Source organism: Sorex fumeus, unplaced genomic scaffold (assembly GCF_029834395.1).
Source record: "Sorex fumeus unplaced genomic scaffold, SorFum_2.1 ptg000072l, whole genome shotgun sequence".
Taxonomy (NCBI): Eukaryota; Metazoa; Chordata; class Mammalia; order Eulipotyphla; family Soricidae; genus Sorex; species Sorex fumeus.
Window position 1 is genome coordinate 35,871,019 of NW_026606129.1, and position 27,484 is coordinate 35,898,502.

Here is a 27,484-nt window from a genome sequence, read left to right on the forward strand (position 1 = left end):
CCCCTCCGCTGCCCAGGCTTCAGCGAGGACGGCCGCGAGGAGGAGGAGGAGGAGGGGCGCGGGGCGCGCGCGGGGCTCGGGTAGCATCGCACGACGGCGCGCGCGGAGCGGGTACATCCAATATCTTCCAGCCGATGAATAATTCAGGGCGGCCCGCGGGGACCTGCGGCCCCGCGCGGCGGCGCGGCTGAACCAAAGGGGGAAACAGCGCGCGGGAGGCGCCCGGGCGGGGCGCAGCGGGGACACGAGGGCCCGGGGCCGCGGGAGGCGCGCGTGCGTGCTGAGAGCGGGCGGCCGGGCGCGCGGGGAGACGAGGCGCGTGGGACGCGCGTGCGGCGGCCGCCGCCGGGCCCCGAGAGCTGCGGCTGCGGCGGGACCCCGCGCCTGCAGGGGGAGGCCACGCCGCAAGCCCCGAGCGCAGCACGCCGGGGCCACCCAGGAGCCCCAGGCTGCGCCGCGTCATGCGGCGGGGCGGCAGGCGTCGCGCGGGGGGACACGGGCTTGGCGTCGCGCCGCTCCCGCCTTTACGCACTCGGGGCGCCTTCCGCTCTCGACCAGAGGCCAACTAAAAGCCGCTGAGGGGAAAGCAAGACGACAAGTACTCGTGGGGCCCGAGCTGCGACTGCACAGCGGACTCTCCCCCGGGGGTGGGGGTGGGGGTGTGTGTGTGCGTGGGGGGCAACCCTCCTCGGCAGGGGAGCTGCGAAGCGGCAGCCGCGCCCGGGGGCGCAGCGCAGTCCGCTGACCTCCCCGCCCCCGCTCGCTCGTCCCCCGCGTGTCGGGGCTTGTCCCGGCACTGCCGCTTGCGGAGGCGCGCGGCGCTCACCTCCTGCGGGAGGGATCCTGCTCGCCTCCCCGCGAGCGCGTGGCTTTGAACGCCCGCCGCGGCGGGGGCGGCCGCCCGCGTAGGTGGGACGCTAGAGGCCCGGCGCCCGGCTTGTCGGCCGGATCGATGCCCCTTTCCGAGTGAGCCGGCGGCGCCCCCACCCACCCCGTCCGTGCTCCTCTCCACCTCCTCCTCCGCTTCCTCTCCGGTCTCCTCCCTCCTCCGGGCCCGCCTGCCAATGGCTTCGTTCCCCGAGACCGACTTCCAGATCTGCCTGCTGTGCAAGGAGATGTGCGGCTCGCCGGCGCCGCTCTCCTCCAGCTCGTCCGCCTCGTCGTCGTCCTCGCAGACTTCCACGTCGTCGGGGGGCGGCGGCGGGGGCCCCGCGGCGCGCCGCCTGCACGTCCTGCCCTGCCTCCACGCCTTCTGCCGCGCGTGCCTCGAGGCGCACCGGCTGCCGGGCGCGGGCGGCGGCGCCCCGGGAGAGCCGCTCAAGCTGCGCTGTCCCGTGTGCGAGCAGAAAGTGGTGCTGGCCGAGGCGGCGGGCATGGACGCGCTGCCTTCCTCCGCCTTCCTGCTCAGCAACCTGCTGGACGCCGTCGTGGCCACGGCCGACGAGCCGCCGCCCAAGAACGGGCGCGCCGGCGCGGGCGCGGGCGGTCACAGCAACCATCGGCACCACGCGCACCCGCACGCCGCCGCCGCCTCGGCGCCGCCGCCGCCCGCGCCGCCGCCGCCCGCGCCCGCCCGCGCCGCGCCCGGCGGCCCGGCCGCCTCCCCGTCGGCGCTGCTGCTGCGGCGGCCGCACGGCTGCAGCTCGTGCGACGAGGGCAACGCCGCCTCTTCGCGCTGCCTCGACTGCCAGGAGCACCTGTGCGACAACTGCGTTCGCGCGCACCAGCGCGTGCGCCTCACCAAGGACCACTACATCGAGCGCGGCCCGCCGGGACCGGCCGCCGCCGCCCAGCAGCTCGGCCTCGGGCCGGCCTTCCCCGGAGCGCCCTTCTCCATCCTCTCCGTGTTTCCCGAACGTCTCGGTTTCTGCCAGCACCACGACGACGAGGTGAGTTCCCCGGAGGGACCAAAACGAGGGTTGGAATCTCCTCGCCGCGTTTTTTTTAAATTTTATTTTTATTTAAAAAAAAGAAAAACAGTTTTCGGCGACGTGGCAGGCGGTTCCTGCTTGGTCATCCCTGGGCCAGCCTGGTGTGCGCCGGCTCCAAGGGCCTCCGACGGGATCCCAAGGTGTGGAGTCCCTGTGTTCCCAATTGTGGGCGAATTTCGTATCCCGTGGGGCAAGTGTGCTTGTGTGTACGCGGCCTCTGGCAGCCACGGTCTCTATCCCCCCTGATCTCACCGCATGGCTCCTGAGTTTCCAGGAGGAAGCCTGTGCTTAGCTCTCCCCGTGTCGTTGAGCGAACGTGCTCCTTCCCCTTCAGGAGCCGCTACGGGGGGGCGTGGGCGCGCGCGCGCGTCTCTGAAGTCCCCGGGAGCCGGGCCGCGTGGTGAGCGCGTGGGTCTGCGCTGATCTCCGCGTGTGCGCGGGCAAGGGAGGATTTGGATTTTTCTGAAGGGATCATTGGGGTAGTGGCGGCAACCTGCCTTGGTTAAGGGCATCTTGGGCATGTTGGTAGAGGGGGCCCTACTTGCTGGTTATTTTTATACTCGCTCCGACCTTCCGAGGTATCCTTGGGTGTTCTCTCTGGTCTCTGCGACGGTTGGCCGCCCTCCCTTCCGATCCGGGTTTGAGAGCTCGAATTGAACTGGTTTCCCCGCTTAGCCAGAGTCCCCACCCGGGTGCACTAGGTTGGGCTCCTTTTGGTCAAAACAAAACAAAACAACCAAAAAAAAAAAAAACCCGGCTAGCCCTACGGTACTCCGGGTGCTGCTGCGCCGCTTTTCGCTCCTTTCCAAATCCCCCTCCGCCCAGCCAAAAGTACCTCGCGCTGCCTCCCACCCATTACAGGTTTTAGGGCGGGGCGTGGGGCTCTAGCTGATGGGATTTTCCCGTACGGGGAGACCGCGCAGTGCCGTGAGACACCCCAGTGGAGGTGCTGTGAGCGATTGGCGCGCGCGTGTCCTGAGCTCGGCGCCGCCGCGCACCGAGAACCTTACCTACCCCCCTGTTAATTGCTGGGGAGGAGGGCGTAGCCTTTGCCGGACTCCCCCGAAGCCGGCATTTCTCCCTTCGGGAAAAGTGAATCTACTTCCTGGTGGGTGTCCCCGTTTTTTGGGGATGGTGTTTTTGGGCCACACCTGGCCATTTTCGGGTTACTCCTAGCTCTGCACTCTGAAATTACTTCTGGCCCAGCCCGGTTTGAGACCCTATGGGATTCTGGGGATCGAACCTGCAAACCTACTTGTACTATTTCTCTGGCCCTGGGCACATCTTTTTAAAATTCAAGATAATTTCTAGAGGGGATGATTCTAGGATGTCTCTAATTCTTTTTCCTTTTTTTTTGTAAGTTTTGATTGGACTTTGAGTCGTAAAAGTTTTTTTTTTTCACCACTTTTCACGGGGGAATGTTTCTAGTATATTCTTTAATCATATTTAGAAGATGTGAATGATTGAGCCTAAATACCGGCACCAAATCCCAGGAATGGAAAGATGGAGCCAATTCACTTGAAAATTAGGGTCAGATGGGGAGGGGGATGGTGGAGAGAGGGAGGGCAGGGCGCGCCTCGAATTCCTTGATTGAACCCTCCCCAGCAGTTGAGGTTAAATGTCAGGTTTTATTTATATTCCCAGTTAAAGATTCACATACGGTTTATTTGGCCTAAAACAGTAGATGCTCAGTGTTGCCAGACTTGTAAAAAGGTTTATACTCTTTTTAAATTATAAGCCCATTCAAGCCAAGGGGGAGAGTGCTAAGTGAGAAGGCTAGCCAAACTCTCCTGGCCCAGGGAGGTAACTTCAGGTCGCATGAAAAGTCACTTCATGCGCAGTCCCATTGGAGCTGACTGACAAATATTATAACCCTAGAGCAAACGAAATATTTTTCAAAACATAGAATTCAGCCCGCTGGAGCAACAAATTCTCCATTCCTGCCTAAATTCATTTAAAGCAAAAAAAAAAAAAGTAACTTGGCGCTAATCCAGGGTAGAGTAATGCTCGAAAATGATTATTTCTAGGTGGTAAAGCCAGTGTGTGGATAGAGGCTAGGCAGAAGCTTCCTCTCCTTGTGAGGGAGTGTTCTTGCTTTCTTGCTTTTTTTTTTTTCTGCTCAGTGTACACTTTTGATGGTGTGGGAGTGTGGGGAGCAGGGTGTGGGGTGCCTAGGGATCCTGCCAGGGTTTGATCTCTGGGTCCCCTGCCTTTCCCCTCTGTACTGTATCTCCCAGGAAGTGTCCAGAATAAGGTGTGGGGATTGGGAAAGAGAGGAGGGATGCTTTGGAAGAGGTTGCATTTTGGTAGTTACAAGAAGAGGCAACAGGTTCTTAAATTCAGGGCCCTCTTCCATTTCCTTAGGGTCACTGATGATACCTGGCCTAGGGGAAAATACCGAAGCTTGTGGGAAGGGGAGCAATGGGGTCACTCAGGAATGGAACCCCCATCCCAGCAGCTCCCTCCGTGGTCAGAAGGAGTTCTGGGCATGTGGTTTGAAACTCATCCCACCATAGAGGCAGGAGGGAGTTGGGTTTTGCTGAGAAATGCTAATTGAGTACTCCTGCTCAGCATTTGGCCTGGGCCTTGGTAGAAACTGTTGGAATTTATTTCTGGCTACTTGGTGTTGCCCTCGTGGCTGGCCCTTCCTTCCCTCGGTGGCCCAGGGAGCCAGGCATTGGACTGTACCGCTGCTGCCTGCAGTGACCCAGGGTCTCCTGGCTCTGAGCTTGCTTGTGTTGCCCAGCTGTACCCCCCCCCAGGCTTTGGAGAACAGCGTGTGCAGCAAACTGACCTTTGTGGTGCATTATTGGCACCACGAGCACGTGGGATCTTCCCTTCTTTGGAGGTCAGGCTGAGAGCAGAAATCTCAAGGGGTCGGGGGTGTTAGTGCCAGAATGTAGAGGTAGCTTGACAGCGGCAGTCAGCAGAGTAGCCCACTAAGTTAGGCGGTGACACAGTTGCCATCTTGGCTGAGGGAAACATTGTAGCTATGTCCACCTGAGCTGAGTGGGATTGTTGCCACAGGCAGTCCGCGGGCAGGGCTGCCTCTGTAGGGGGAAGTGGGGGTGGAGGGGGCGCTGATGGGGTTTATAATCAGTCCCTGCCCTGGCTTTGGTTTTGAAACCCCTGGGTTTGGCCTTTTCACTGTAAGGACTTCTGAGCTGGGGGGGATAGTCCCTCCTAGATTTGGAGACAGTCTCCAGAAAAGCCCCAGCGCCCAAATCTGGCCGCATCACACAGAATGAAGGAAGGTGGTTGGCTTCCGGAATTAATTAATTGGTGGTAGGATTGCTTGCATTCGTTCGATTAAATGACTATGGGGGAAGAGTACATTTGGCATCGCTATATTTTATTTTGTATTCTGGAGTCAACACTGTTTCAGGCGTACGTTATTCCCTGGTGTATGCATGTTCAGTTTAAAATTAAGTGCATGTGCTGTGTAAATCACAAAATTCAGACCAATAAGGAGACTGACCAGCAGCAATGCTCTGAAGTACATTCCCTGCATGCATGAGCCCCTGGATTTTTATCCTTGGCTCCCCAAGCTAAGAAAAAGGGATCAGGAATGTGTTTTATTTATAGAAGAGGACTAGAAGCATTCTTTGATTTCTGCGCCCCGTTTTTGGCTCTCTGGGGGGGGGCAGGTGGATATGTCTGCTTAGGGCATTTTATCTTACCTGTTCAGAAAGCCAAACTTTACTTACCTTGGGAATAATTAATTGAATGTTGACTGTTTTAAGTTCTGCAGTTAGGTATTCGTAGACTGAGTCTGTTGGATTTCCAGGATACTGAAGATAACGTAGAAGGGAAATATTAACTATCTTAATTTCTGAGGCTTTGAGTGTTAATCTTTGGGCTTTTAAAAGTCATTTTTGCTGAGAAATATGACTAGGGCTGATTCAACATTACACTGGAATGAATTGTATCCATATTAGCTAGGGATTGGGCTGGTTTGGGAAGCTGGTTCTGATGAGGCTGCCACACACCAGATATGACTTCCTGTCCTTTCTCTTTCTTTCTCTCTTTCTTTCTTGGGGGTGGGGGGGGGGGCTGGGCAGCAGCTTTTGGGCCACGCTTGGTGCTGGAGATGCAAACCCCGGGTAAAAGCATGTATAAGCTCATTTAGCTTTCTCCCTGGCCCTATAACCCCAAGTCTTTATTTAACACATCCCAGAAATATTTAAGACTTAGTGATATGAGCACTATCCTGGAAACCTAGGACTTTTTTTTTCCCCCTAAACCGAGTAAACTACATAGGCTTAGGCATCATAGACTTCATTTTATATTTATTATGCTTGAGAATACATATCTCTTGGAACACAACGAAGGTGTTTTTTGGGGAAAAAAACACACTTTCAGCCTTAAATTATTTGGGGACAGTGACAAAATTGAACCCAGAGGCTTAATTGCTGAGCCCGATACCAGTCTCTACTGTAGTTGATATATTCAAACTAGTTGTGCAGGGAATAAAGAATTAGTGGGATCTGGAAAAGTACAGGAGGTAGAACTTCTGCCTTGCATGTGGCCAACCTGTGTTCAATTCCCTGCATCTTAAATGGACCTGAGCACTGCCAGGCCAGGAGTAATTTCTGAATGCAGAACCAGGATTAACCCTGAGTTTCCTGGATGTGGCCATCCCACAAAAATAATTATTCAAGGGCTGGAGCCATAGCACAGCTGCAGGGCGTTTGCTTGCAGGCAACCCATCCAGGTTTGATTCCCAGCATCCCATATGGTCCCCCAAGCACCGCCAGGAGTAACCCCTGAGCATTGCTGGGTGTGACCTAAAAAGGAAAAAAAAATTGAAAGGAATGATTGAGGAAGATTTGCTTTTTCTACATCCTCCCATTTTAGTTACTTACTAAGCTCATGTTTAATGCTGGAGTATGGCCTGTAGAGTGTTTGCCTTGCGTGTGTCTGATCTGGATTGGATCCAGGGTACCTCAGATAGTCCCCCTGAACCATGCCAGGAGGAACCCCTGAGCACTGAGCTAGAACTTGCAGAGAGTAAATCCTGAGCACAGCTGGTTGTGGGCTCCCCCCAAACCCCTCCTGTTTAAAGAGTATTTTCAGGGTTCAGACTACTGAAACTTCATTTTAAAAAATTATTTTACGGAGTTATATATTAAAATGGAAGCGACCTTTGTCTTTATGCAACTTTTGAAGCTTATAGCTATAAATTAGCTTGTTTTTAAACTTTTAAAATGACTCTTTGCATCCAAAGGTGCTTTTTTGGGGGTGGGGGGATAAGATTGAAACCTATAAATGAGGAGGCAGGTAAGTACTGAGCAGGGAAACAGGGAAAAAGAGGTATGTATTTTACTGGTTCAAGAGAGGGGGTAATTCCATAGTACTAAATCCCCCCCCCCACCTTTATTTCCTCTGCGACTGACTTTGAAGTCGCAGGGTTTCCCCGCACGGCCTTTCCAAAGCATGCAGCCCTTGCATGGGACACAGCTTATTTCAGCTGTGTTCATTCTTCATGAATAAAGCCCTATTTTGGTGTCATTCTTCATGACACTTAAGCAAAAGGTTGGGAAGAATTCCACCATGCAGGCAGCTTCAAAGTAGGCCTCCTTTCCCCTCCCCCCATAACACCTCCACAAAGAGTCAAAAAGGCCGGGCCCAGGACTGCCCTCACCTCTTCTGTTGCTTTGGAAGGCAGCCAGAGAAAGATATTGATAAAGAATTACAGTTGCCTAAAAGGGAGCAAGATGCCACCCATGGCAGCCGCCCCGTTCCCCTTCCCTTGTTGACCTTTCAAGCATTGTGACTTGTGAGAGGAAGCCTGATCCATCTTTCCTCTTCACTTGCTGTGCCCTGGTGCTTGTTCAATACGAAATTATTCTTCTCCCTTTGAGGTTTTGTTTACACCCACAAACCAAGTTGACTCAAACCAGATTGACTGTTTTGATTGACAAGACTCAGGACTTGTTAACAGAAAAATTAGGGCGGGGGTGGGGGGAGATGTGCTAAGTACTGGCTATTTACATCTGAAACTAGTCTAGTGTCATGCTTTCATTTCTTTTTTTCTTTTTTTCCTTTTTTTGCTTTTTGGGTCACACCCAGCAATGCACAGGGGTTACTTCTGGTTCTGCACTCAGAAATTACCCTGGCGGTGCTCAGGGGACCATATGGGATGCTGGGAATCGAACCCAGGTCGACCGTGTGCAAGGCAAACGCTCTGCCTGCTGTGCTATTGCTCCAGCCCCCTTGCTTTTACGTCTTTAGATGCCCTTGCAGCCAGCTTGCGCAGGATAGATGACTTTGAAGGGAGGATAAAATGAAATGGTGATGCCTGAGTGTCAACCCACTCCAGCCGAACCTGGGAGATCATAGGGTTGAAGACCTCAGGCCTGAATTGTTTTGCAACCCTTCATATAGATTTTCCACAATGCCCCATAGTTGCTTGTCCATCTCCTCGACCCCTTCTCCCACCCCCACCTTTTCCTTACCCTGCATATCAGTGAGGGTAGGAGTCATTTTGAGTGGGAGTGAATGCGTGTGTTGGTGTGTGCATGTTGGAACTCAGGATCTTACAGGGGAGGGAGACAGATACCCTGTCACTGAACCACACCACACCCCCAGTTTGTTTGGGTTTTGGGACCTAACCAAATGGTGCATGGTGACTGCTGGTGCTCCCAACAGTTCTCAGTGCTGGGTCGTGTTTAGCCTCCTCTACAGTGCCCTGTGCTCGGTCCTCCGGTGTTTCACTTTGGTTTTTGTGTGTGTGATTTGGGTTTTTGGGGGCACACATAGAGGTACTCCAGGGACCCACTTGCCATGCCCAGGATTGAAGTGAGGTTGGCCACATGAAGTGAGGTTGGCCACAGTTGAATCCTATGCTGCTTAGATTTTAAGCCTCCCTCAAATTTTTACGTAATAGGCACTCTGATTTACAGTATGAAAAATGATAGTTTGCCTATGGCGTTCCAACATCACACTTTCACAGTGTCTTCCTATTCCATTTTGTCCCCTCCCCCCCCCGCCCCAATCTGTTAAGGACAACACATTGTAGCCGTGTGGAATTAGTTGAAAAACAGCATTTCTGCACAAAGCTGACAGAGTGGTAATCTTTGGAGAAGTTGTTCACTGTAAGAACAAACTGAAGCATGACATTGGGTAGGGAGGGTGGCTGGTTTCTCCTGGGTGAGGGCTCATGGGAGGTCTTTCTGAACTGCCCCAGCCTTGGGCAGAGCAGCAATGTTTGCACTGAGAAGTCATTAATGCAGATTTGTGCATACCCCCTCAAGATTCCAATACTGCATTTTAAAAAAAATGTTGGATTATTCAGTCATTGCTAAAACTGATTGAATTGGCTATGAACTCCACATTACCTTTTTTTGCTTTTTGGGTCACACCGGCGATGCACAGGGGTTACTCCTGGTTCTGTACTCAAGAATCACTCCTGGCAGTGCTCAGGGGACCATACGGGATGCTAGAAATCGAACCCGGGTCTGCTGCGTGCAAGGCAAACGGCCTACCTGCTGTGCTATTGCTCCAGCCCCCCCCCCCCCCGCTTTTTTTAAAACATTTTTTAATTGAATATCCGTGAGATTGACCATTACAAAGCTGTTCCTAATTGGGCTTCAGTCATACAGTGATCCAGCACCCACCCCCCCACCAGTGTACATTTCCCACCACCAACATCCCCGGCATCCGCCAACACCCCCTCCCCCTTGCCCCCAAACCTCCCTCTCTGGGAGGCACTTCCTTCTTGCTTTTTCTCTCTCCTTGCCTTTTGCAACACTGCATCTTGAGGCAGGTGCGAGGGCCACACCTGGCAATGCTCAGGGCTTACTCCCCACTGCCTGTTACAGCTTCTCAATGCAGGGGGAGACCATATGTGGTGGTGGGGGAGGGTTAAACCTGGGTCAGCTGTGAGCTAGATTGCAAGTAGGTGCTTACCAGCTGTGCTATCTCTTCCTGTCCCTTTCATAATCTTGTTTGTTTATTTATTGTCTTTGTGTTATACCCAGCAATGTTTATGGGTTACTCTTGGTTCTGCACTCAGGAATTACTCCTGACAGTGCTCAGGGGACCATATGGGATCCAGGGATCGAACCGGGGTTGAATGTGTGCAAGGCAGATGACCTGCCCACTGCACTATTGCCTTTACTTTTTATTTTTTTATTTTTTATATTTATTTTTTGACTTTTGGACCATCCCCGTGATGCACAGGGTTACTTCTGTCTGCCTCATGGGGAACCGTACGGGATTCTAAGGATTCAACCTGGGTCCGTTGCATGCAAGGCATGTGCCTTAACCTCTGTACTCTCTCTTCGACCTCATACTCTATTTTGGAGCTCATCTGCCCCCAAATCAGCCAGAGCTAGCGTGTGGAGGGGTTGCCTCTTCTAGTGGATAGGGGAGCCCTTTCTAGGGAGATGTGACTGGCTCTGTACCCAAGTTGGGTTTGTTTGGCCAATTTTGGGATCACACCTACACCTGGCTCAGGGCTTATTCCTGGCAGTGCTCTGGGAAACTGTAGATGGTGTGGTGGGATCCAATCAGGGTCAGCTGCTTACAAGGCTTGCCTGAGCTCTCTTCCTGGCTCACAAGTTGGATTTGATGCTTTGCATTGTTACTGTCTTTATTCCCCAACTATTTTGTAAATTAAAAAAAAATTTTTTTTGTTTTTTTTCTGGCCCCACACCCCCTTTGTTTGGGATACCTCCAGCTCTGTGCTGGGGTAGTTGTTCCTGGTGGTGCTTGGGACCAGGGTCAACTCTCCTGGCTCAGTTCCACATGGAACGTTTCTACTGCCTTGTCTCCCAGGGACCATGTGGTGTTGGAATCACTCCACACCATTGATAGTGGCTTTTTTGTTTGTTTGTTTGTCTGTCTTGCTTTTTGGGTCACACCAGGGGATGCACAGGGGTTCTTTCTGGTTCTGCACTCAGGAATCACTCCTGGCGGGGCTTGGGGGACCATATAGAATGCTGGAATCGAACCCGGGGCGGCCGCATGCATGATAAATGCCCTACCTGCTGTATTATTGTTCCAGCCCCCTAATAGTGTTTTTTTGAGCAGAGGTTTGGACCACATTCAGTGGTGTGCTGGGGGCGGGGTGTGTGTGTGTATACACCTAATTTTGTGCTTAATCATTTATGGCATGACTTGGGTAGGACTGACCCTTTGGGTTGGCCCTGTAAGCATGCAAGGTAAGTGCTTTATCTGTCTTGCCCTTTTAATTGATATTTTTATTTTTATTATTTTTTGCTTTTTTTTGGGGGGGTCACACCTGGCGATGCACAGCGGTTACTCCTGGCTCTGCACTCAGGAGTTACCCCTGGCAGTGCTCAGGGGACCATATGGGATGCTGGGAATCGAACCCGGGTCATCCACGTGCAAGGCAAACGCCCTACCCGCTGTGCTATCTCTCCAGCCCCTTAATTGATATTTTTAAAGTCAAGTAAATGTAGGGAAAAATATAAAAAGGAGAGCGGGAGTCTGGAAGATGCGTACAGTTTTTTATGCAAGACAAGGGATGTGGACCAGAGTGATAGGACAGTGGGTGTAAGGTGGTTGCCTTGTGTGGGCCTGACTTGAGTTCAATCCCTGGTACACTGTTGATCTCTGAGCACAGAGTGAGGAGTAAGGCCTGAGCTCTACCAGGTGTGGCCCCCAAACAACAACAACAACAACAACAACAACAAACCAGGGCCCCATTGCAATACTAGAACACCCAGGATGAATGTTGCTCTCTAGTGCCTGAGAGGTATTGGACAAAGTATTGAACCTCCACATTTCTGCTTGTTAAGATAAAATCAGTAGGGAAATGTGAATTTCTGGGAGCGATGATTTAAATGAAGGTACACTGTTCAGTAAACACATGCAGAACTGTGAGTATCCTCAACAAAAATCGTCTTGGCTGCAAACTGCAGCCAAAACAGGTAGAATTCCTTTTTTATGAAGTTAATAGGCTGCTTATCTTAAAATATTTCCTGGCTGATGGCCATGGGGGATATTTGGTTTTGTGAAATCATTTGAGTATTGCTGGCAGGCCTAAATGTGCTAAGATTTGTCCTTAAAATATTTGCATGCTTGTTTGTGAAAGAATTGCTTCGTGCTAAAGATGTCCCAGGACCGGTCTGCTACCTGTTCCTTCTTCCCCAGGAACAGGGCCAGGGGGAGGAGAGATGAAGGAAGAGGGTGGCAGCATTGTGATCTTATTTAAACCATTGGATGAAATCTAAATGTTAATTTATTTACCAACTAAGGAGATTGAACTGGGCAGATAGAAAGAGATGTTTGCTTTGGAAGAAGAGAGCTTGAGAGAATGGCATAAATTAGGAGGTTGACTCCTTTTCCTGATCTTTTCTTAATCCTAATGGATTGGAGCCATAAGTGGTCATCATCTACTAGTCTACCTTCTTCAGTGTCCCTCTCCCTTCCCCCATGCTGGGTGTGGCCCCAAACTAAGAACAGAAAGTCTCTAAGCATGGGATGATGGGATACTTTCCTTGGTGGAGAGGGTGACCTGTGGAGGTACTAGATTGGTGTCCAAAGGCATATTATTTTTTAAATTTTTTTGTATGTGGGAGGTATACCTGGTGATGCTCAGTTACTCCTGACTCTGCACTCGGGAATTCCTCTTTTTTTCCTTTTTTTTTTAAAAAGAAATATTGGGGCATAACTGGCAAATGCTCACGAGTAACTGTTACTCCTGACTGCACTCAAAAATTACTCTTTGGGGTGCTTAGAGGACCTTACTTAGAGGCTGCCGGGGTTTGAACCCAGGTTTGGCCAAGTGCAAGACAAACCTACCCTCCTGTATTATCACTCCAGCTCTGTTTTTTTCAGTCTTCACAAAACTGTCAGGAAATTGGAGGGGACTGTTTTCTAAGTGTAAAATTAGTTTGACTAATATAGCTGGAATTTGAAATGGGGGCTGTCACTGGTGCCCAGTGGTGCTGTGGTCTCAAGCAATAAATTCAGGCGTTCCTTCTGCTCAGCCTGTGCTCTACCACTTTCCCATATTTTGGGTTCCAAGTAGTGGTTTTTTTTTTTCTTCACCTACCTCCTCAGAGCTTTGCTGCTGGCTGTGTTCAGAGGAGCCATATAGGTTCCGGGGATTGAACTCCTGGGCCGGCATGTTAGAAAGCCAGCATGCTACTTCTTTCTCCCCTCCCTCACCCCCACTTAAAAAATTCATTTATTAAAAAATAAACAATAGGGGCTGGAGTGATAGCACAGTGGATAGGGCATTTGCCTAGCACGCGTCTGACCCCAGGCTCGATTCCCAGCATCCCATGTGGTCCCCTGAGCAACAGCAGGACTAATTCCTGAGTGCAAAGCCAGGAGTAACCCCTGTGCATCGCCGGGTGTGACGCCCAAAAAAACCAAATAAATGAATGAAGGCATCAATGAAGTAATAAAGGTAAAGGTAAAGGCCCTCCCGTTGATCATCGATTTGCTCGAGCGGGCCCAGTAACGTCTCCATTGGAGACTTTGTTGTTACTGTGTCTGGCATATCGAATACTCTCGGTAGCTTGCCGGGCTCTCCGAGAGGGGCGGAGGAATCGAACTCGGGTCGACCATGTTGGCCGCTTGTAAGGCGAACGCCCTACCCGCTGTGCTATCGCTCCAGCCATATTGAAGTAATCACTTAATCACTTAATCCCCGTTATTCATCGATTTATTCGAGCGGGTGCCAGTAACGTCTCCATTCATCACGGTTGCGTGCTAGCGTAGCCCAATGGTATCTGTTCGTTTTAGGAACATGTAGAGCCTCAAACCGATCATTTAGGGTCTTGACGAAGAAGTCTGACCATCTTATAGGTGGGCGTCCACGTGATCTTTTGATGTCTCGTGGAATCCAATCAGTAATGGCTCTAGTCCAGCGGTTGTCTGTAAACCTCATTACATGTCCAGCCCATCTGATTTTTGATGTCTTGGCAAATGAGACAGCGTCTCTGATTCTTGAGCGTTGACGAAGATCAGAACTCCGGATTCTATCTCTCATTTGAGTGAATCGTGATATTCCAAGCATAGTTCTTTCGATTCCTCTTTGAGAGACCCAAATAGTGTTCTCATCCTGTTTTCGTAGGGTCCAGGTCTCTGAGGCATATGTTAATGCAGGAAGAATAGTGGAATCAAAGAGATGTGCTCGTAGCTGGAGGTTCTTTGTCCTTTTAGTTATTTCTTCAATGCTCTTGAAGGCATTCCAAGCCGCTCTCTTCCTCCTGTGTAACTCAGGTGCCAGGTCATTTTATTATTGAAGTAATAAAAGTAATAAAAAAAAATAACCCCAAACCCGGTGGTGCTCAGAGCTTACTCCTAGCTTCTGTGCTCAGGACTTAGTCCTTAGACACCCTTAGACATCCTTAGACACCCTATGTGATGCTGGGAACCAAACCATGGCTGACTGCTTGCAAGGCAAGCCCTTCCTGCTGTACCTGCTCTGCTCCCCCCTTCCCTTTTTTTTTTTTTAAACAAGCAAATGAAAAACCCCGGACTGGAGAGGTTGCTCAATAGGGCAAGTTTATGGTGGGGGTTGGTTGGGGGCGGGGCTTCTTGGTTTCCTTCAGCTTCCCCAAGCACTGCTGGGAAAGAGAAGGCATACCACTTCCTCACACCTCACCTCTGCTGAGAAACCTAAGGTTTAAATAAAGCCCATTGCTCTGTACTACCCCAAGTATACGGGACGGAGGGAGAGGAAGAGAGACTCCCATCTCTGGGGTCAAAACCTTGTACAGGCATGAATGAAGATTTAAGTTTTCTACTTTTGTGTATTTTGGGGAGATTTTGGGCCACACCCAGTGTGTTCTGAACTTATTCCTGGCTCTGGGATCATTTCAGGCATGGCTCTGGGCATTCTGTGGGATGTTGTGATTGAAACCCTGTTGGTCCACTTGAGCGCAGGCTACATATCTCCAGCCCAAAGAGTTTTTCACTTTTGTGCTGGAAAGAGATGTCTAGGGTTAAGCCTTGCTCAGGGTGATACATTCAGTCCCAAACACCACAAATGGTGTCCTGATCATAGCCAGGAGTGAATCTTGAACATGGCCTGGTATGATCCAAAAACCCCAAAGAGAAAGTTTGCCACTTTTTGGGGCCAGACCAAAAGTACAGCTTTAGGGCATTTGCTTGCATGGGGCTAACCCAGGTTTCATCCCTGGCATTTAATACGGTGTTCCTGAGCATTGTCAAGAAAATTCCTGAGTGGAGAGCCAGGAGTAATCCCTGAGCACTGCACCAAAACCAAAAAACAATCCCCCAAAATTGTTAGCTTTCAGGCTGAAAGCTTATAGGGGAGAAGGGGCTTTTGTTTTAGGTTTTACTAAGAGTGATAAATTGAAAGTAGGTTACAAAGAAGGGATAGCAAAATTCTCTTCAGCAAGATAGAGGCTTGATTCTAGACTCACATTCTAATGTAATTCTGACATTTGGTACCTGTCTCTGCAGCTCCCAGCCGGCCCTTTGTCTATTGTGCAGTAAGGAGCTGTGCTTGGGTATCTGAATCGAAGTTAATATTGTCCATCTGCATCATCTCTGCTTCATTGTTGGCTGTTTGCTAACTCAGTTGTGCACATTGTTCTCCACACACAAATGTTAACCTGGAAACTTTGCAAAAAGAAGCACTGGAAATATTAGACACCTTCAGACTGAAAGTTCCACTTGCCTTAGCATTTTGATAAAAGGGTGGGGTGCACTTTGGGTGTTTTCCTTACATTAGTGTTGGCCGGATCCCCCTCCTCCCCCTCATTGTTGAGGGTCTGCTTGCAGAACTGAACACAATTCATTTGAATTTAATGACAGTTAATCAGGGCCTGTTTGCTTTAGATTCAGCACGACTTTTCAAGGTTTTTTGTTTGCTTGGTGGCATGCATAACCAATTTTTGCGTCCCCCCCCCCCAAAGTAAATGTATGGGAATGAAATTTAAAGTGTGCAAGATCAAATTAGGAAGAGGAGGAGGGGGAAAGCTGCGGTTGCCCCAGTTTTGCGGGGAGAAGAGATTGGGTTTCACCCTCCGTTGGGTCCCTGTGGCCTTCTAACCCTTTTCTCCTGTGTGAGGCCATGGAGGAGGTCATTCCAGGGGGGAGCCCAGAATGTCCAAGGTTTAACATTCCTTCCGTGGTTTCAGCAGATTAAGAAACAAAGGTCTTAAAAGCGAAGTTGGAGGTCCCTGCCCTGGCTGCCAGGCCCTTCTCAGTTCAGTTTCTGACTGGCCTTCAGTACTTGTAAATGTCACTGCCTGTGGGGACTCTCTGCTCCTTGGATTCAGAGCTAGATGCTGGCCGGTGCACCCCCAGTGAACAGAAAAGCCGAACCAAGAGCCAATTCATGCAAAATAAAAAGTGGGACGTTTGTAAACACTGCAGGGGTGGAGAGGGCGCAGCGTTGGGGGTGAGGAGAGATTTTGTTTGGACTCCAGAACTCTTGTTTTAGATTGTAACTTTGCTGAATGGTAGGACTGTCTTTCTGTTTGCCCTCATCATTGCCTTTACCTCAGTGTGTTTTAGCTGCTGGAATGTATTGGAAAATAGAGGTTTTTCTCCAGGTTCTCAAAGTCACATGGGCCATTAAATCCTTGGCCTGCCTGGTTTATTTGGTTTTGCTTTTGTTTAGGGGCCACATTCGGACAGTGCTCAGGGTGTCCTCCTGGCTCTACACTTAGTGATCATTTTGGGGCTCAGGGAACAATATGGGGTGTCTGGTATTCAACCCAGGTCAGCTACATGCGAGCACTGTCATAGCTCTGGCCGCCCCTCTAATCCTGATTTAATTCTGCAAATGTTAATCATAGTAAGCCTTGGGGTGTGTACAGCAGGTATTGATAATCCTATCAATAGCATCTTTATTTTGGTTTTTGTACCACATCAAATTGTGCTCAGGGATCCTACCTGGTGGGGCTGGGGGTCCATATGGGGTGGTAGAGGTCAAAACTAGGCCATGAGTGTGCAAGGCAAGTGCCTTATCTGCAGTGCTAACTCTTTGGATGTATGATTCAAATACTTTTTGTGGGGCATGGTCACACCAGGCCACGATCAGGGATCATTCCCTTGGAGCTTGGAATCATCAGGGGTGCCAGGATTGAAGTCGAGTCACCCAGGTGTGACTTAAGGCCACACAACTTCCAGTAAGGCAAGTCTCCAACGTGCTGTACTCTAGACCCATATCAATAACAGTTTTTTTCCCGTTTGGTTGGTTGTTTTGGGGCCACACTTGACAATGCTCTGGCTCTGCACTCAGGAATCTTACTTAGCAATGTTCTGGGGAACCATATAGGATGTCGGAGATCAGACCCAGGTTGGCTGCGTGCAAGGCAAGTGTCCTACTGTCCTGTATCTCTCTCCTCTTTAAGAATTTTTTTTTTCTCTATTTGGGTTTCCTGCGCTTTTTTTGCAGTTTTTTTGCAGTTTTTTTGCAGTTTTTTGCAGTTTCCTGCGCTTTTTTTGCAGTTTTTCCTGCAGTTTTTTGCCCATATGCAAAATTGAGCGTTAAGCATCATTTATGTTTCCACTCTTGGTCACACAGTCTCCAAGGCCACTCAGTGCTATGGAGCTGGGGCTGAATCCCTGCTCCCACATGTAAAGCAGATGCTCCAGCCCTTCAAGCCATCTCCTCAGCCCTTTAGTCTTATTTGCTTCATTACTGCTTCAAACTTGGGTGTTGATGGTGTGGGATTTATTTCCCTGGTCCTGGCTGGGGCTTCTCTGCATTTACCAATTGTTCAGCGTTTAGTTAATTCTAGAGGGAAGATCTCTCCCTTCCCACAGCCCATCTGCGGGATGGTGGAGCGGGCTGCATTTGAAATGTTAATTTGCTCCTGAGCTGTCTCCCACTGGCCACATTTCCTCCTCCCTCAGCAATCCAGTAACCAGCTAGCCAGCAAGCCAATGGCAGGGGGGTTGGGGAAGGGAATGGTGTGTCCTGTTTTCCACTTTACTTGTTTTTCACTTTGCATCTCCGCCATTAGTGTTAAGTGAGCGCCTTTTCATGTGTTTATTAGGATTTGGATTTCCAACCTAGTTAAAAATGTTTAGACTTTTTAGAAAACACTAAGGTGCTAGCTACCTGCAGCAAAGACTTTGAGAAAATGACTTGCTTCAATTTAGTATTTAACAGTATTTCAAATTGTAGTGAGGTCAGTTCTAGTCTTGTTGATACTTTGTCTTTCTCAGTTTTTGAATACTCTTGGCTGTGAGGTAGTTTTATTTATCTTGGAGCAAATGAGTCTGATTCCTTGACTAAGTAAAATGGGCTCATTTCCCTTGTCTCAGACCCTTAGATTTCTTTCTGGCAATCGATCTGAATATAGTTGCTGACTTCATTTGGGGGTGCAGGGTGGGCACAGTTAACCTTTCTACCCCGTGAGTGCCCAGGGCTGAGTGTAGGTGCAGCTAGCCAATATATTGTTGAGCTTGGTAGCTATTAAGAAAGTGGATTCGGCTCTACGTGTTTATCATGATTCACAGCAATAGTGACTGGGCTTGTAAGCGGACTCGGTTTGTTATTGACCAGCCAGTCCTTCCCATGGGTTTCTCTGGTGCCTGTGCAGATCAGTTACTTAGCAGGTCTTTGCTTATAACAGCCTTGTATTACAGTTGCCTTTTCATTCCTCTCCTGTTGGGTCTTCTGTGTTCTCTCCAGGCCTCCCCGTTTTTTCCCTCCTTTGCTTTTGCATTACATGTGGCTATGCTCAGAGCTTTATTCCTGACATTGGTGGCCTGGGTGGGGGATGGGGACAACAACCATATGTGGTTTTGGGGATCCTATTTTGGGTCAGCCTACCTTACCTGCTATACTCCGTTCCCTGTACCCTTCCATTTTTTGTTTATTTGGGGGGGCCACACTTGGTGATGCTCAGGACTCCTGGTGGTGCTTGGGTGAGGGGGACCATGTGGGATTCCGGGGAATCCAGGTTGGCCACATGCAAGGCGAACTTCCTACCTGCAGTACTCAGTGGCCCCAGCCCTTTAGATTTTGCAAGACTTAAGTAATCTTTGTTGATAAAGTGGCTTAGTAGGTTAATGTAGACAAACATATGCATGTTATTTCCTAAAAATTCCTATCTTTGCAGTATTATCTTTGTCCTGTCGCATTATCATACATACACGATTGTCATATACACATTGCTAAGTCACAAACTATTCTGGATACTTGGCCACAGCTGGCAGTGCTTGGGGCTAACTCCTGGGTCTGCACTCAGGGATCACTTTTTGCAGGCAGCAGACTATATTTGGTGTGGGGGATCAAACGCAACCAGGTCACTTGCAAGGCTTGCTCCAACCTTTCTTTGTGTATTTAGAGCTCTTTGCTCTGTTTTATGGGGGTGGGGGGGGTGTTTGTTTCTGGCATTGCTCAGGGACTGTGCAGATTCTATAGTGCTGGGGATTGAACCCCCAGAGTCAATCCCAGGGCGCCTCCAGTTCCGGTGAGACATACCAGCCACCACCAAGCTACAACCCCCCCCCCCCCTTCCCTTCTGAAACTAGAGGCAGAGATCTGTGCACAGCCTCGTGTGCAAACAGTCCTACCCCATTGGCTCATTATCATTTTGCAGCCTAGCTCCACACGCTACATGGATTTAAAACTCCCGTTTTCCTGGGTTCTGACAATGACACTCCTTTAGTCAAGAAAAACAGTATTTCTACATCTCGGGAAGTGCTCTTGCCAGTGCTTGTCTGCAGAGAATTTGGCCATGGGTCTTGGAAAAAATTTTACACCGGGCTGTGAAGGATCCTGAGTCCTTTATTGCGGATCCAGGGAGAGCTGTCGGTTACCTCACCTCTTACCTCTGGGGCATTTCAGCCTCTGTGAAGGCTCAGATTCTATCTCCTTTTTTCTTCCTCTTTTAAACATTTGCTATTTTCTGGGCACAATGCAAATGGTCCGGGCACATTGTTGTCCGGCCAGGGAGGCCTGCTGGGAGGCAAATTCCTCCAGGATTGCTTGGAAAACGTGGCGGTGAATTCCATGCAGGCCACACTCTCTTCCCGAGGCCTTCGCGGGTTCCTGGCTCTTCCCCCAGTGTTTGAGGACAGCCACGGAGGGATTCAGGCAGAGGGATATCGGGCCTAAAAGTTTCAAACAAGAGTGATAGCTATGTGAAACCATCCCATCATGTGGTCGGGATGAGTGCTCACATAACATTGTTTATGTTTTTAGAAAATTCAGGTGGTCACACCCAGGAGCCTTGAGTTACTAGGCCCTGATGACGGGGGAACCTTGGTGGGCACCTCCTTTCAGAGAGTGCAGTGTGGGGGTGGTTAGTATAGGACTTTGGTAGTGAAAAATGTAACCTAGAGCAGTATCTTAAATTATCTTATCCTGTGGGTCCTTGGGGAAGAGAGAAAGAGGAAATGCATGGCCTCGCAGGGCTGGCCTAGCTGGGTCCGGTGTGCTGGTGACTTCCTGGGAAATACCTCAGTTGTGAGCTTCTTACAAAATAGAAAGGCCCCGGGGGTGGGGAGGGGAGCAATTCCTTGCCCGAGGGCCAGCTGTTGTAAATGTCATTCAGATCTGCTTTCTTATGTGCAATTTCAGTAAGCACTTCAGTTTCCTGGGTTGCTGGTTGAGCTCTGGAGGAGGCCAGCGCCCAACCCATTGGGATTTTTAGACTTGGTTATTTCTTAATCTTAAACAACACTTGCCTGCTTGCATTCTGTTGCAGCTGCCTGCTCAACAGGACTGAAGCTGTTGGTAGAGTACCTCAGCATGAAAATGAACTTTGCTTTGAGGAGCTGGGCATTGGGAACTGGGAAACCCTTTGAGGGCTCTATGGAAGATTAGAGCTTTATCTGCAAAGCAAATGTTCAACCTGTGCTTCCTGGGTGCATTCTAACAGACTTCAGGGAGCTGGTGGGCTCTGTCCTCAGACCCCAAGTTGGGGCTGGTTCGCAGGGGGGGGGGATGGGACTGGGGATGGCACTGGGTGATGGGAATAGGCACCCTCAGACCCACGACTGCTTTTGGAGTCCTATCTGTCCCCAGGTTTCCTGACCGAGGACACGGAGAGCACACATCTTTCACCTCCCTTTCAAGCTGCCTGAAGATCCCATCCACTTGTGTTGTCAACAGCATGCAGAAGGGGGAAAGGGCTACTTTTATCAGTTCCTGGTTCCCCGCCCCCACCTTTTCCTCAGATTCGGAGGCTCCCTGGGGTCACGTGGTGAGGCAGGAGCCAAGGCTTAAAAAACCAGCCTGCAAAGCCCGGAGCTGCTTAGCTGGGAAGGACAGGACTGCGAGCCGCAGTAAAATGCTGTGCAGTGCAGAGGCATGGATGCGGAGAAGACCCCTCAAGATAGTTAATGATTAAAACCAGAGGTTTGGGCCTGTTTTCCTTCCATCCCAGCCGGAGACTCAATTGCACACATTGTTTCTTGTCTCCTGGCAGGAGGCTTTCCTGGGGCTTTCTCAGCGGCTGGCAGAGGGGCTGGACTTCCTCTCTTGGGGGGCACTTTTTGCCCTGCATCTTGCTAGGGCCCCTGCTCTATCTAGGCAGCAGGAGTCCCGAGCCCCCCCCCCCCCCTTTGTCTCTCCTGAAGGGCGGGAGTGGCTACCTCCTACCTCCTGGAATGCTGATCCTCCGAGAGGCTTGCTTCTATGGACGCCTCTGGTCTATGCAGCATGCAGTTCCCTGGGATCAAGCCTCCTCATCTGCCCTTTTCCTTCTTGTATCTCCAGACATGGTGGGATGAATCAAGTGTGCCATCTTTGCATTTGTTGTATTTGGGCCACACCCGGTGCTGCTCTGGGCTCACCCCAGGTGCAGTGCTGGGTGGGGTGGGATTACTCTAGGCTGGAACCCAACCCTGTCCCACCAATCTCCTGTGTCTCTCCGGCCTAAATAAGCCACCCCCCCCCCCCCGTTTTTTTCTTTGCTTTTTGGGTCACACCCAGCAATGCACAGGGGTTACTCCTGGCTCTTCACTCAGGAATTACTCCTGGTGGTGCTCAGGGGACCATATGGGATGCTGGGAATCGAACCCAGGTAGGCCGCGTGCAAGGCAAATGCCCTACCCGCTGTGCTATCACTCCAGCCCCAAGCCACCTTCCCTTTGGAGCCTCAGACTACAGAGCTCTCTTCCTGCCGGGAAACCATTTGTTCATCAGCTTGGTGTGATTCCTGTTTTTGGACTTAAGCTTTGCTTGCCCTGTCATTGAAGTCTGAGACAAGTATGGTGGGGTTTGGTTCTGTTTGTGTATGTTTTCATTTTCATTTTGGAACCACATGCTCAGTAATGCTCAGGCATCATATGGGGTGCTGGGGATTGAACCCTTGTTGACCGTGTGCAAGGCAAACACCCTACCTGCTGCATTAGTCCATTGCTGCCCAAGTCTGAGATGATCCACCCACCCATCCTTGTCTTGACCAGTGGAATTCTTGAGCTTCTAAGGGAGGCTGCTCAGGCCTCAGTTCCCAGAATTCATCCCCAGCCCCCCAATCCTCCTGTTTGGTTAAGCACAAGCTTCTACCCACTGGTGAGGAGGGAAGGGAAACTATATATTTTTAATTAATTTTTATGCTTTTTGGGTCACACCCGGCGATGCACAGGGGTCACTCCTTGCTCTGCACTCAGGAATTACCCTGAGGTGCTCAGGGGACCATATGGGATGTTGGGAATCCAACCCAGGTTGGCCCAACCCAGGTCACCCACTAGCAAGGCAAACATACTGCCTGCTCTCCTATTGTTTCAGCCCCAGGAAGGGAAGCTTTAGGTTGCAGCCCTCACTGGGTTGTCTCAGGTCTTGTTTGCTCGCTTGATTTCTCTCTCACCCTCTCTCACCGTATTTACCTCCTGGTGTAACTCACTCTACCTGCATGCCCAAAGCCTCGGACAGACATGGTCTTCTCTACACAGGGAGACACACTCTTCCCGACAGGCCTCTGCTCTGGCTCATTCTGCTTTCTGCTTGCTCTTGACTCTTTGCTGCTGCTCCTAGATTTATTTTACTTTTTTGCCTTTCGGGTCACACCTGGCGATACTCAGGGGTTACTCCTGGCTCAGCACTTAGGAATCACTCCTGGCGGTGCTGGGGGACCGTATGGGATGCTGGGAATCCAACCCAGGTTGACCGCGTGCAAGGCAAACGCCCTACCCGCGTGCTATTGCCCCAGCCCCTGCTCCTAGGTTTTTTTGGGAGTGGTTGAGATAAATTTCAGTGGACATTAGAAGATGAAGAGGTTGTGATTGCGGGCCCCACTGGGCCCCATTATTTTTCTTTCTGGTTTTGGGCCACACCTGGTGGTGCTCAGTCTCACTTCTGGCGCTGTGTGCAGAGGTTACCCTGGCAGAGTTCTGGGGTCCAGAGAGAGTTCTGAGAACAGAACCTGGCTCGAGAGCGTGTGATTGCTCTAGCCGCTCCCTCACTATTATCCAGCAGTGCTCAGGACTTCCGGCCCTGCACTCCGGGATGGCCCGGTGGAGCTCTAGCGTATGTAGTGCCAGAGATTTTTTTTTTTTTTGTCTCTGTGGAAGGCCACACCTGGTGACGCTCAGAGGATACTCCTGGCTCTGTGCTCAGGAGTCACACATGATGGGGCGCCGGGGACCCTCTGGGGTGCTGGAAATCAAGCCTGGTTTGGCCGTGTGCAAAGCAATTGCCTTACCCCGTTGTACTTTCTCTTAGTTCCCTCTTTGCTCTTCTCTATGGCCACCGGCAGTGGTGCTCACGGCTTACTCCTTGGCTCATGGCTCCTGCCTGATGAGACTGTGAATTCCATCCAGAGCTCCCGGGATGAAAGCCCAGGTTGGCCGTGTGTGCCAGCACTAGCCTTTCCTCCGCTGTCCATCTCTCTGGCCTGAGGGGGTGGCTTTGTGAGTATAAATCTTCCTGATGAGGAAGGAGAACCAATCCCATCTAGCACACACAGTCCTGGGGCGTGCCCTGTCCTTGTCCTTCCTGGACAGAGTGCAGACCTGTGCCCGATGGACAGTGAGGCAGGAGGCGCGCAGAGAGGTGCTGGGCCTCAGGACTACAAAGCCCTCATCTGGAAATCAAAGCAATTTGAGAAACCCCAGGCCTCCTCATGTCCCCTGGCAGAGAGTGGCCGGGGGTGGGATCTCCTGACCCCCCACCTCTAGACCCCTCTCGGGAACCCTCCATACTGCAATTTGGCGTGGAGCTGAAGCCCCTTGTGTGAGGGGCAGGAGGAAGTGGTTAATCCCTACTTCCTTCCCTGGGAGTTTTATGGGCTTCTAGGAGCTTGCTTTCCTCTGGCCTTAATGGCCATAAATGACCCTCTCCCAGTGGAGTCAGGCTCCTGTGAATCTCAGCAGTATGGTGCTTAATAAGTGCTTTCTGCTGGGCCACACCCAGCAGTGCTCAGAGACTCCAGGTGCTTGGGTCAGGTGTGGGGGAGCCTCACAAACCGGGATGCCTGGGATGGAGCTGGGGTTCCGGGGCTCCTGCGTGTGCATAGGCGCCACTTGTGCCTGCTGGTGGTGATGCTATTGGTCTTGTTTGGGAGGTGGTTGGGAAGCTCTGGGGTACCTGGAGGGGGACACAGACTAGAGACTTGGAGCCAGGCCCCACTGAAAGTGGGAGGGAGCTTCCGCCCCAGAATGGTTCCCTGGATAACACTCAATGGGAGAAATGTGAAAGTGACTAGATCCTGGCCAGTGGTCTTTGGGGATCTCACCCCACCCGATTTTTCTTATTTCTTGCCCTAGAGGGTTTTTTTTTTTGGGGGGGGTCACACCTGGCGATGCACAGGGGTTACTCCTCACTCACGCACTCAGGAATTACTCCTGGCGTTGTTCAGGGGACCATATGGGATGCTGGGAATCGAACCCGGGTCGGCCGCGTGCAAGGCAAACACCCTAACCACTTTGCTATCCCTCCAGCCCCAATTCCTGCTGTTTTTGAAAGGTGAGGTTGTGAGGGGCTCCTGCTGATGCTTAGGGGGCCATGGGATGTCTTACTTGTTTTGGCTATGCCTGGCGGTGCCAGCTCTGCATTAAGGGGACACTCCTGGCAGGTCTGGGATCAAACCTAAGTCCCGCCAAGGGCAAAACAAGTGCCTATAGGTTTATACTCCCACCTTCCTTTTGTTTTTGTTTTTCTTTGCCACACCCAGATGTTCTCAGGACCTATTCTGAAATACCTATGTGCCAACCTGCTCTGACCATTACCCACTATAACGTCACTGTGTGTTGTTATGCTTAAAGTGTCTCCAAGGCGGCATTTTCAGTAGGTTCAGTTCTGTGAGAATGGGAAGATCAGCATCTTGATGGGCTGCATTAAGAACCTCTGCCTGCCTATCCAGTCTTCTGTAGACTTGATGGAATAACTGCATAGAGTCTTTCCCAACCTCCCCTCAGCTGCTGAGTTTTCTGTTCCAGCCCATCCAAAGTATAGGAACCTTCTGGGAGGGAGACTCACATTCAGAACCCTTTTCTGGAAAAGCACAGAGCTGACATGAGGGTCTGCAGACCTCCAAAGGCAGTGCTTTTCCTGTGAAAGATTCAAGGTTCTTGGATGAGATCTTATGATTTCCCCCAAACTATGAGAGCAGCAGGCAAACAGTTTTTAGTGAAAGTGTTCAGAGCTTGTAGCTTGCTTATTTGTTTGCTGCTGCTTCTGCCTTTTTTTTTTTTTTAAGGTTCTGGTCATTCCTGCACTACTCAGGAATTATTCTGGGCCATGCTTGGGGGACCATATGGGATGCCTGGTTTTCAACCAGGGTTGAATGTGCAAGGGAAACTCCTATGTGCTGTATTATTGCTCCAGCCCCTCTGCTTTTATCTTCATGGTTCTTCAAGTCTTTCCCGGTAATTAGTCCTGGGACTCGCCCACAGGGATTCTGATTCTCTGAGCAGGGGTGAGGTTCTTGGAAACATTTCTTTGCTTTTTGGTTCATACTCGGTGATGCACAGGGGTTACTTCTGGCTCTGCACTCAGGAATTAATTGCTCCTGGCAGTGCTCGGGGACCGTATGGGATGCTGAGGATCGAACCCGGGTTGGCCGCGTGCAAGGCAAACGCCCTATCTACTGTGCTGTCCTCCAGCCCTGATTCTTCAAAACTTGATTTAACAACATTGCAGATAGTTTGTAAAATAAGAGCAGCCCCGTGGTTTCCTTGAAGGGCCCATGTCAGAAAAAACAGCCTCCCCTTTACATTACGTCCTGTCCAGGGTGTTTTTCTCCGGAGCAGTTTCTAGTAGCCACCTTGGATTAATCCACTTTGGAGGAGTGCGAGGAGGGAGGTCTGTGCCCCAGCTCTCCTTTCTTTCGGAGACAGCATTAAAACAGCTGTTTCTGGGGAAGCGTGTGGCTCGGGTTTGATTCTGGACACCTCAGATGGTCCCCTGAGCCCGCCCTGAGTGAGTGCAGAGCCAGGAGTAATCCTGCATAGCTTGGGTTTCCCTGTGCTATCTGGAGGAATCCATTCGTTGTGGGACAAAGCCGTGAGCCTGGATGTTTGTGAGCTGGGTCCTGAGGCCCCTTACTTGCTGTCCACTGCCCACTGGCGCGGGGGTACAGCCACGGGAGATGCTTGACCCCAGAGCCTACCAAGATGTGCACAAGCCTGTCCAGTTGGGGCTGCCTTGGGACCTCCTCCCCCTTCCTGTGCCCCTTGTGGCTTGCCTATGTACTCCAGTGTTTGTTTTTGGCACATCTGGAAGATGCTGGTGATGTGATAGATGCAGCGTTCTCTTACGATTATAGACGATTTGTGTTTCGTGGAAGGCTGAGGCTACCTTTGAGAGAATGAGGTGGCTTGGGTCAGTAGCTCCCCTCTGAAAGGGAGATGGCAGGGCATGGATCAGGAGGTTGTTTTTCAGCTCAGAAGACTACTACTGGCACGCCTGCTGTACTTCTCTCCTCTGTCCTCTCTGGGGAGGCTGTGTCTATGGCCCCTGTCCTTTGACGGTTTTATTTTCTGAAGTTTGGGTGTACCGAGTACAGTGCCTCAGACCTCATGCAGTATGATGCAGGTTTGTGGTTCTGGTCACACCATGAAGGTAGAAGATGATGTACATGTGGGGAGTGTGTGTGTGTGTGTGTGTGTGTGTTTCCTCTTAAGCACAGATCTGAAAATAGGTGAATGCACATGGGGGGGGGGGGAGGCACCTGGCTTTGTCCCCAAGGTTCTCCAGGAATCCTGCCAAAGGAGTTCCACAAGCTCTGACCCATAAACTCTTTATCTTCTCTCCTGAAGCCAGCTGGTCCTGATCCCACCCCTCTTTCCTGGAGGGATGGGAGGGGGCTGAGTCATTGGGAGGAGGAGGGGAGCCAGAGCAAGAGCTAGGTGGAGAGGGAGAGACAGACATTGTTACCTTTCTCATAACTCCCCCCCCCCCCCCCTTGTGTTTGGACCACACCTAGTGGTACTCAGGACTGTTTCTCTATTCTTGGCTCTATGCTCAGGGATCACTCTTGATGAGCTCAGGGAACCATATGGGATGCTGGGGGTTGAATCCCAAATGGACCCATGCAAAGGCAAGTGCCCTAGTGTCCTTCTCTGTGCTGGGGAGGCAGGTCCCCCTTCTGGTCAGTTTCTCCAAGCTGCTTTTGTCTTCATTTTTGCACACAGGAGCAGGCAGCTTTGAGGTAGCTCCCCTGGAGAGCTGGGACAGTTGAGACCAGGGG

General features: G+C 51.0%; 1 protein-coding gene across 1 annotated transcript in view; it reads left to right on the forward strand.

Annotated features, from left to right (window-relative positions):
• The first annotated feature begins 669 nt into the window (after positions 1-669).
• TRIM71 (tripartite motif containing 71) overlaps positions 670-27,484 on the forward strand; it is a 58,469-nt gene continuing 31,654 nt past the window's right edge. The window contains exon 1 of the mRNA XM_056129551.1: positions 670-1,889. Within this exon, the coding sequence (XP_055985526.1) occupies positions 1,065-1,889 (825 nt within the window). The 5' untranslated portion in view covers positions 670-1,064. The remainder of the gene's footprint in view (positions 1,890-27,484) is intronic.